The sequence below is a fragment of the Pipistrellus kuhlii genome, unplaced genomic scaffold, assembly GCF_014108245.1.
Source record: "Pipistrellus kuhlii isolate mPipKuh1 unplaced genomic scaffold, mPipKuh1.p scaffold_m20_p_1, whole genome shotgun sequence".
Lineage (NCBI taxonomy): Eukaryota > Metazoa > Chordata > Mammalia > Chiroptera > Vespertilionidae > Pipistrellus > Pipistrellus kuhlii.
The window spans coordinates 107,108,224-107,118,738 of NW_023425404.1; the positions used below are offsets into that span (position 1 = coordinate 107,108,224).

At 46.3% G+C, this 10,515-nt stretch overlaps 1 protein-coding gene across 1 annotated transcript; it reads left to right on the plus strand.

Annotated features, from left to right (window-relative positions):
• The first annotated feature begins 2,088 nt into the window (after positions 1–2,088).
• On the plus strand, positions 2,089–9,714 carry VIM (vimentin). The gene is made up of 9 exons (XM_036459168.2): positions 2,089–2,782; positions 3,489–3,549; positions 5,949–6,044; positions 6,139–6,300; positions 6,904–7,029; positions 7,370–7,590; positions 8,039–8,082; positions 8,460–8,545; positions 9,353–9,714. The coding sequence occupies exons 1-9, from the start codon at positions 2,223–2,225 to the stop codon at positions 9,392–9,394; spliced, it is 1,398 nt and encodes a 465-aa protein (XP_036315061.1). The 5' UTR covers positions 2,089–2,222; the 3' UTR covers positions 9,395–9,714.
• Positions 9,715–10,515: the final 801 nt, after the last annotated feature.

Here is a 10,515-nt window from a genome sequence, read left to right on the forward strand (position 1 = left end):
AAAAAAGAAAAGAAAGGAAAAGAAAAGAAAAGAAAAGAAAAGAAAAAAGAAAAGAACCCACAGCAGCTCAGGGTCCTGCAGCTCCACCCTGACAGCGCCATCAGCCAGAACTAACTGAAATGAGGTAAAGTATTGCCTCAAAGAGGTTTGTACAACGAAGCTAGAATAAACCCTCCTTTTGATTCTAAACCATTTTTCTTAAATGCCAAGTAACCTTCAGTACCCCACCCGCCAAAAACAGAAACAAACGCGGAGGGAAGAATTTTATTCCCCGCCCCACATCTGTTCACTATAGAATCAAGATGTTTCCATCTTTACAGAAGTTTTGGAGTTCATCCTTTCAGGACTCCTCAAGTCCTCTAAACATTAAAAATAAAACACCGTGTGATTTTTAAATTGCTACTTAAATAACAAAGTCCGGCTTGCCTTTGCTGTCTTCACCTCCCTTCAAAGGTAACAATTCGGTTCCCCATGTTACTAACACCGCAATAATAGCCCTTTAGCGATTTATCATACCTAGGAATGTTTTGGTAGTGGGCCGGTGGAATCTGATCACTGCCTTGGTGCCCTGGACCAAAAGTTTCTTGCTTTGCAGTTTTATCTGCACGAATTCTGAAAAACAGGTCAGAATGACCTGTGATGTTTTCCAGTCAAGTCACCAGAATCTTGCAGTGTGCATTACTGAACTGAAATGAACACATAAACCTATTACCAAAAAAACATTTTACAATATATCATTTGAGCTGTATAATTGCCATTCATTAATCAAATTGGACTTTTAAAGCAACACCTAATTATTTCCATATTTGGCGAGGTTATACCTTTAAAGACTCCCACTGTAGCCTTGCGGGCACGCACACACACAAACACACAACAGTGATCACTTAATTTGATTGTGAAACTCTTGAGTTTCCTCTTTCACCCAGAACTTTCAGATGGTGTTCAAAGTCGGGTGTGGTTCCACGGGATGTGTGTGTGGCGGGGATGGGGGATGAGGGGGAGGATGAAAGGAGACCGGAAGAAGGATGGGAGGGAACTTGGCAAGAAAAACCCTTTAGGGACTCCTAGGAGAGGGTCTGCAGAAATGTCTTGCTAAGGAGAAATCCGCACATTGGAGTAAAATCTGGCTTTGGCGAGCTCTCTAGAACTTCGAGGCGCTCTAGTCTCCCCTACAGGCGAACTGCACACAAGAAATCTGAGGCCCGGCTTAAAGTTTGGTAAAACTTTGGGACAAAGTGCGCGCGGGGCCCAGGGAGATCTGAGTCAGTCCCGTCTAACGGTCCACAAAATCCGCTAGGAGCCTGCGATCTCTGCAGGCAAAGGGCGCGGTGACTCACAGCCAGCCAGTGACTCAGCGACCCCACCCGAGGCCGCGCTGTCTTCGGCCGCCGCCCAGCAGCTCGAGAGGTCCAAAGCCGAACCTAGCCTGTTGGTCTCTGAACAGCAACCCCCAAACCAGAGGGTGAAAAAAGATGCGGGCCCTCGCTGTACCCCTTTCGAATCGCACCGTGCACCGGGCTGCGCGGGGCCGCGCCCTGAGTGCGCCCTGGGCTGTGCGCCCACCACCTCGCGCTCCAATCTTGGACGCTCTTTGTTTCTTTCTCTGCGCCTTCCGATAAGCTGGGACCTCACTCCCCTCTTCCTGCTCCTATGCTCGCGAGTGTCCCCACCCACCCGGCCGCTCCCAGCCCGCGACCGCTGCCCGCTGCCCCTCCCACCCGCGCGCTCTCTCCCACGCCCATTGGCGCGGCGCTCGGGACCCCTTCGATCCAGTTCTGCTTGCGGTTCCCGCACCGCTGGCCGCCGCCCCCTTTCCCAGGACCCAGGAGTGAGCAGAGTTCGGGCCATCACCAGGAAAGCCCCCAAAAGTCCAAGCCCAGCCAAGAAGTAACAGAAGTAACGGGACTGTGCTTAGTTCCGAGGAGCCAGAGCTCACAAGAGGAGGAAAGCGCCAGGGAACCCCCGCCCCTACCCCCTCTCCCTCCTCCTTATCCCCCGCAGCCGCCCACCCTCCCCGCTACTCGCCGGGTCCCCATTGGCTGGGCCGGCGGTGGGAGGGAAGGTAACAGGTTATAAAGACTGCGCCCTGGGCGGGGTCCGGTCCTCTGCTCCTCTCGCCCCGGGGTCCTCACGCCAGAGCCGCAGCAGCAGCGCTCCCGCCGCCCACAGCCTCTCCGCCCCGAGCTGTCCACGCCGCGCAGCGCACCGTCCCCTCCGCAGCCATGTCCACCAGGTCCGTGTCCTCGTCCTCCTACCGCAGGATGTTCGGCGGCCCCGGCACCGGCACCAGGCCGAGCTCCAGCCGCAGCTACGTGACCTCGTCCACTCGCTCCTACAGCCTGGGCAGCGCGCTGCGCCCCAGCGCCAGCCGCAGCGTCTACTCCTCCCCGGGCGGCGTGTTCGCCACGCGCTCCTCGGCCATGCGCCTGCGGAGCAGCGGGCCCGGCGTGCGGCTGCTGCAGGACTCCATAGACTTCTCGCTGGCCGACGCCATCAACACCGAGTTCAAGAACACCCGCACCAACGAGAAGGTGGAGCTGCAGGAGCTGAACGACCGCTTCGCCAACTACATCGACAAGGTGCGCTTCTTGGAGCAGCAGAACAAGATCCTGCTGGCAGAGCTCGAGCAGCTCAAGGGCCAGGGCAAGTCGCGCCTGGGCGACCTCTACGAGGAGGAGATGCGGGAGCTGCGCCGGCAGGTGGACCAGGTCACCAACGACAAGGCCCGCGTCGAGGTGGAGCGCGACAACCTGGCCGAGGACCTGATGCGGCTCCGGGAAAAGTAAGGCTGCGGCGCCCCGCGGGGCCGAGGGAGGGAGGGAGGTGGTAACCTCCTTCCACCCGCCAGGGCTGCCACACCCTGGGGGGGTGTAGTGCGCGGCGGCTGGGGGAGGTGGGGATGGAGGTAGGGCTGGGGGTGGGGGGTGGCCACCCGGGAAGGGAGCTCTGCTTGCGGTGGCGCAGCCCCACCCAGAGCCAAGCAGTTGCAACTATCGTTTCCCCTCTACCTCCTCCCCCTCATTGCCTAAGAGCGCCCTTTTCAAGTTACAGATTTCTTGAAACTACCACTTTATAGTGGGATGGTGGCCCTTGCAAACTATGAGCGTGACATCTCCAAACTTTTGTTGGAGTTCCCTGGCCACCTCTGGCCGGCTGCCAGCGCTGGGCGGAGGGGGGAGGAAGGGATGGCTGTGGAGCAAGAGAAACAAAGGGTTCCCTGGGCTTCTGGGGGGGGGCGGGGAGGGTGCTGGTGGAGGGGCGGCATTCTACTTGCAGGTCCGTGCGCGGACCGTGATTGCCCTGCCACGCTGCGGTCCAAATCCCGCTAACACTCGCCGAGAATGGCAGTTCCCAAAGCGCAGCGGCTCTGGCTGCCTGCGGAGCTGGCCACCAACTTTTGTCTGCAGCCGGGACGCGGTGGTTGGGTGTGGCCGCCCCGCCCTTAGCGGTTTTCCATTTCCCCTTTGGTTAATGTGCAACTGTTTCAGGTTGCAGGAGGAGATGCTTCAGAGAGAGGAAGCCGAGGGCACGCTCCAGTCTTTCAGACAGGTTTGTAAACCCTCTCCCACTCGCAACTACCGGATCCCCCCTCCCTACCCCCTGAGGAACCCACAGCCACAGGCAATTCTAAAAGTTAACTCCCCGGAGTCTAAAGAATGCAAAACTTCACACGACCATGCGCAAGGCCCCCTAGCGGCAGAAAGGCCACATTGGGGCCTCTCTGGGTAAAAACTCTTGGAGGATTTAAACCGTCCAGTCCCTCTTAGGACATAAAGAAAGTCTTTAAATTTTTACTTTGTTTCCAAATTTCTTACAAAAATTTTTTTTTTCCGTTTCGATTTTGGAACACATTGATATTATGATTTCGAAAAGTTACAAATTGAGTTAGATTGCCGTTTGCTAAGTTAGCTAATTTACAAGGCCACAAAAATACAAGGCCACAAAAATCGCGCAATTCTGCCCTGTAGTTAAAAATGCAACCGTGTTTGGAGCATAAGAAACTTAGTTTAACTGGCACTAAGCCAACCAGTTTTAAGTTCTATTGTGGCACTAAAGTTAGATGGAAGTATCGCTATGCACAACTATTTTGTGATCTAATAAGGGTGAAAGGGAGCCATCTGTGCCCTGGCTGGAAGGTATTAATGGTTTCTCTGGGCTGCCCTATGGAATGTAGACTCAGACCTTCTGGCGAGTGTGGTGATTCTGAAGAGAAATAATAGGAGTCTTTGTGTTCCTGAGAGAAGCTTTGCAACAGGCTACATTCTTATTGAATATGTAATGATGTAAGCACAGTTCTAATTGGACACAAGTATTTGCTAACATCCGTTATCTAATATCTGGCCCAGACTTGTGAAGTATGTGATGTGAAAAGTTCTTAAAGCTACAGTCATGCCTCACGTTTGGAAAGGCCTTTCTTTATTGGGTCCTTGTGTTATTATCCTCTTCATAAATAAGAAATAACCCTAAAGCTGAAAAAGGGAAGTTTAATTAAAGTTTTTTTTCCCCCCCTCTAAATTAAGATGGACTTAAAGAATTTCTTAACTTAAAATTGAAATCCAAAAGCAGGAAGAGTTCCCAGCAGTTTTATTCTGCTGAACACTTACTGGGATTGGCTATAAAAGCACTCTCACATGTAAAGTCTAGAATAACATTTGAAGCAGAAATACATTTGTCAAATTAACATAAACACAGCAGTGTGTGATCATTACATCTGTTAAAGTTTTCTGCAGAGAAGCGAGTTAATATAAAACAATGTTAGTATAAAAGGTCTATTTAGGGATTAGGTAACATTTCCCATATTCTCTTTAATAAAGTGTCACGTTGACTTTTTTTATAGAGGCTAGTAAAATTATCTTTTATACCATTTTTTTAGGGTTTAACCACAAGCAAAAAAGAATTTTTTCCCCATGTGCGATTTTTTTGTTTTCTTTTGGTCATGATCTTTTCATGAATGTGATAGAAGTGTCTCAACATTTTAAGAATGTAAGGCTATAAACTGTCCTCCAAATATAACTGCTTAATAAGACAGGAGGTATAAAAATCCTCATGACATTCCCTTTAGTTGCAAAATTATATATTCTGATTTGGAATATATAGCCGTTAACAAATGGTGAAAACTCAGACGGGAGAGCCAGAGCAGCAAGAATTCTACACAGACAGCAGTTTCGTTACATGTAAGCATTTTGATTAGTCATTCTGCAACAAGCTAAGAACTGAATTGACAGTGCGTTAAGTGAAAAGGATGGACACACCCATGTAGGAGGAGACAGGGGAGTTTCAGGGGGAAAAAGGTCCACCAGAGAAAGCAAAACAAATACAGTTCAGAATTACATTTTTTTCCTGATGTGCCTATCCTGCATCTCTGCCATTGCCCATCCTGAATCGGAGTATAAATCTAGCCTTGTAACCTGAATGCCAAATGACCACACATTTGTTTTAAATTATAATGATGTTTTAGATGACTTGAGTAGAGGATAAAAGAGCTCAGGTATACACTAAAACTTTTGAAGCAGGAATTTCTGTTCTGTGTGGACTCATGTATTTTAAGATACGAGACCCGGTGAACACCTGTCACAATGTTATTCCATGATATTAAAATGATGGCATTGATTTTTCTAAATTAAAAAGAAAACACTTCAATGTTGTAATGTAGATTTAGTAACAATTCATGGAGTACAGTTTACCATGATGGCATACATTTATTTATTTTTAAATTGTCAGTTAGCTACCTTGATATAACATAGTGGATCCCAGTTCAAGTTTGTTAATGAGAAGAAAACATAGTATATTGGCACTGGGTCATCTATAAATTTATTTAAAGGTCAAAAGTTTGTCAAGGCCATTTTTATGATAAAGACAATAAGCTTATATGATTAATAAAACTGAGTAGATTAGATAAGCCATAGACTTGAGCATGCCTCACATCCCATCTTTTCTCTTTGAAATAGGATGTGGACAATGCTTCTTTGGCACGTCTTGACCTTGAGCGCAAAGTGGAATCCTTGCAAGAAGAGATTGCCTTTTTGAAGAAACTCCACGATGAGGTAAGTGGAGTAGCTTTCCGTGAATGAACATGGGTGAATCTGTTCCCTTCCTTGACATGGCTGACCTGTCTGTTCTTTCTGTTTTTTTTCTCAGGAAATCCATGAGCTTCAGGCCCAGATTCAGGAGCAGCATGTCCAGATCGATGTGGATGTCTCCAAGCCTGACCTCACAGCTGCCCTGCGCGACGTCCGTCAGCAGTATGAGAGTGTGGCTGCCAAGAACCTCCAGGAGGCTGAGGAATGGTACAAGTCCAAGGTACGGAACCGAGGAAACGCACTTGGGTCATGCCCTTTAGCTCCAGTCAGAAAGCTGGCTTTAGCTTCACGTTCAAGGTGTATTTGCTGCTACAGCCTCTCCACCCATAGCAGACTCCCTACCCTTTACTCTTCTCTGATTCTACTTCCAAGTAAACCCTTACCCCATGCCCTTGTCCTCCACACTTATAAAATGAGAGTAATAGCGTGAATTTCCCCTTGAAACTATCAATGTCATCATTCCATTACTTTTCCTCTGGTTTCAGAAACGTAATTTTTCTTTTCATTTTTAAATATATATTTTTATTGATGACAGTATTATAGATATCTCCCATTCCCCTCCCCCATTTCCTCTCTCTTCCCAACCCCACATCAAGGTATGCCATTCTCACATGGTGTCACTTATTGGTGGAATCTAATGAACAAAATGAATTGTCCAAAACAGAAGTTTAGACATGTTTTGGCAGACATTGAGATTTGAACTTAAAATAGAAAATATGGTTTGTTTGTTTGCCATCGTGAAGCTATCTCATTTGCTCAGGTAAGGTAGACTCTTAGAAACGAGTTGCCTGGGTGATCTACATTTCTCATTCCTTCCTGACAGTTTGCTGACCTCTCCGAGGCTGCTAACCGGAACAACGACGCCCTGCGCCAGGCCAAGCAGGAGTCAAATGAGTACCGGAGACAGGTGCAGTCCCTCACCTGCGAAGTGGATGCCCTTAAAGGAACTGTGAGTATCACACACAATAAGTAACCCATTTGGGTGCATTCAATTGGCCAAGCTCATGGTGCCATCTGAGCAAAACTCCCAATGAAGAAAAAAATATATTTTTTTCATCCAAAGAAAATGAGTTGTTAAGACAGATCCAAAAAGCACTTGAGATCTGTAAGTTTTAGCTTATGTTATCACTGCTGTGAAGGAGGTACTTGGTATTTGTATTCTTTACCTAAAACCAAAGTGTTCGCCATTTGTCCCTCAGGGACATGGCTGCAGGTGGTCTATAAATGGTTCTGGGAACAGCAGGGTTTTTCCAGAAAATAACAGTGGAAGCCTTTCTCTCCTCCTGCAGAACGAGTCTCTGGAACGCCAGATGCGTGAGATGGAAGAGAATTTTGCTGTGGAAGCTGCTAACTACCAAGACACTATCGGCCGCCTGCAGGATGAGATTCAGAACATGAAGGAAGAAATGGCCCGTCACCTTCGTGAATACCAAGACCTGCTGAATGTTAAGATGGCTCTGGACATTGAGATTGCCACCTACAGGAAGCTGCTGGAAGGCGAGGAGAGCAGGTACAGAACTAGGCCGAGTGTGTGTGAATTAGCAGCTGCCATTTGCTGGGTAGTAAGCCACACGCTTTACATATTGCGTCATATTTCCTCTTTAGAGCACTTCTTCAAGGTGGCTGCTTACTCACCACCTTTTATAAATAAAGAGATTGAGCGACCTAGTCAGTGAATCAGTAGCAGAGCTGGGATTTGAAGCTATGATTCTCTGAAAGCCAGTGCCTTTCCCCGCTCTGAAGGCCTCCAGCACATGCCCCTGTGGGGAAAATGCTTGGGGTAAAACATTTAAATGTTCTAATGAGGTCAGTCAGGCATAAATGCTTCTGAAGCAAATCCCTCACTTAAGAAACACATGACGACATTTTCTTGATGAAAACTAGAAGTGCATAAACTTATTCCTTGTCATTTGAGATATTTTTTCAAACATTTTACTGTTTTTCTTTATCTTTTGTAGGATTTCTCTGCCTCTTCCCACTTTTGCTTCCCTGAACCTGAGAGGTAAGCATTTGATTGCTATTTATGAATAATTTTCGTAGCTTGTAACCATTATAAAGCACTCATTTTAAAAATGACACTTGAAAAATGCCATACCAGAGGAAATTCTAGAAAACATCCCATTTTCAAATCCAACTACTGTCTTACCTTCTGTGCAAACTCCACTGACTTCTGCTAGTGCATACACTGCAGTAGTTTATCTCATCCTGACGTTCCAGTGCTGTCAGACTGGGTTTTGAAATAGTTAATCATCTTTAGAATTATTTTGGGAGTAGTGCTTTATACAGTTGTGAACAAAAACTATAATTCTTTGGGACAAATAGTTACTTGCCTTGCTAATGTGTAATTTTTACTCATTTTGGCCCATTTTTCTTATTCAGAAACCAATCTGGATTCACTCCCACTGGTGGACACCCACTCAAAAAGGACACTTCTGATTAAGACAGTTGAAACTAGAGATGGACAGGTTGGTATCTTTAGATCAAAATTGGAGTAATCTCAAGGCGCTGATCTCCTTTTAAATCAATAAGTCTAGCTCAGATACAGCCAGCTGATTTGGAAGGTTTCTGGTTCACTCGTGTCAACTAGGAAGAGAATCGGCCCCTTCTTCCAGCACTATACACAGCCAACTAAGTATTTGACTCCTGGATGTGAAAGGCAGAAAACAGTCTTCCAACTAGTGATTTCTCTACGGTCTTTAATGTAAAATGGGGGTACAGCTTCCTTAAGTTATTTCCTAGACTAGTTTTATGGACGGTGCCATGAGACTGGACACACCGCCCTCCCTAACCACTCCTAGGCCCTCTTACACAACACATGGATATGCCATGTGATCAAGTCGTCATGTCAGCTCCATGCCAGGAAAGAAATGGTCCAAAGTTATTGTAATCCTCATGTAATCTTCCCTTGCACACAAACTTAAAACAGGTGATAATTGTTTCTAAACTTCGCTGCATAGAATTATTATAGAAACCTTCTTTACAAACACAGGCCTTTTTATAAAATGTTGTTTTTCAGCCACGATATTCCATTGGCTACTTACTTTGCTTAGGGGTGAAGAGCGTCTTACATAGTATCTGTCCCTTGCCCCCTCCCCACCACCCCTTCTCCTGCTATAACCCTGCTGGCCATGCAGAACCAACATAACCTTCCAGCTTCCCCAGTAAATTACATATAATTGGTAGAGCTTTTCTTTGCCTTGCCTAATGGAGTAACTTAATCTTTGGCATGTATTATTATATTTTATTTGAATTTTATCTTTTTTTTTAATCAGGTCATCAATGAAACTTCTCAGCATCACGATGACCTGGAGTGAAAACTGCATGCACTTGGTGCTGCAATATATTACCAGCAAGAATAAAAAGGAAATCCGTATCTTAAAGAAACAGCTTTCAAGTGCCTTTCTGCAGTTTGTCAAGAGCGCAAGATAGATTTGGAATAGGAATAAGCTCTAGTTCTTAAGAACCAACACTTCTAAGAGAATTGGAAAAACGAGTTTACAACATAATCTAGTTCATGAAGGCTTGTGCTAGAATACTTTTTAAAAAGTATTTTTGAATACCATTAAAACTGCTTTTTTCCAACAAGTTATCTGACCAATTTGTTTCTGCTTCAATAAAATCTTTGAAAAACTCATTTGGTGTCTTATTTAATAATAGCTATACAATTCTCTCAATTTTATGAGACTATGTTTTGGTTAAAAAATGTTTGGTTCTAATTGGCTAATTTGACACAAAAATGAAGTTTAGGTTAACTCACTAAATTCAACTTACTGTATTTATGCTTGAGGGGTAGCTCTTAATTTGGTCATTTAGGTAGACTTCACTTCGTTATTTTTCGTTTTGTTTGTTTTTTGTTTTTAATAAACTAGAGGCCTGGCCTGAGGGAAACAGGCCTCTTACATCCCTTGAGGGGTCCTGGTTGCGAGAGGGCACAGGTCAGGCCGAGGGGACCCCCTGGTGCCTGATTGATGGGACTGGGGAGGGACTGAGAGAGGGCTCCAGGGCCTGTCGCCCCCTTTCTCCGCCCCCCCTCCCTGTCCCCCCGTTTTGCCTAGTCCCAGTCCTGATTGGCCAGACCCCAGCAGCAATCTAACCTACCCCTTGGAGCTTTTGTCCCTGGTGGTCAGTGTGTATCATAGTGAATGGTCAAATAGTCTGACACTTAGCATATTAAGCTTTTATATCTCAAGACTAGAGGTCCAATGCATGAAAATTCATTCAAGAGTAGGCCTGCCTTGCCCAAGCTGCCAGCACTGCTTTCCCTCCAGCACTTGGGACCTGGGCTTCCCTCCTCTGGTCACCCACCAGCACCCGGGACCCTGGCTGGCTTCCCTCCAGCCCCAGCTTGGTCAGGAAGGATGTCCAGAAGATGTCCTTCTTAGCATATTACCCTATTATCCTATATAATAAAGAGTAATATGCAAATTAACCACCA

Coding starts and splice junctions, on each gene's coding strand:
- VIM (XM_036459168.2), top strand. CDS start 2,223: ATGTCCACCAGGTCCGTGTCCTCGTCCTCCTACCGCAGGATGTTCGGC. Junction 2,783..3,488: donor CTGATGCGGCTCCGGGAAAA/GTAAGGCTGCGG, acceptor CAACTGTTTCAG/GTTGCAGGAGGAGATGCTTC. Junction 3,550..5,948: donor CGCTCCAGTCTTTCAGACAG/GTTTGTAAACCC, acceptor TCTTTGAAATAG/GATGTGGACAATGCTTCTTT.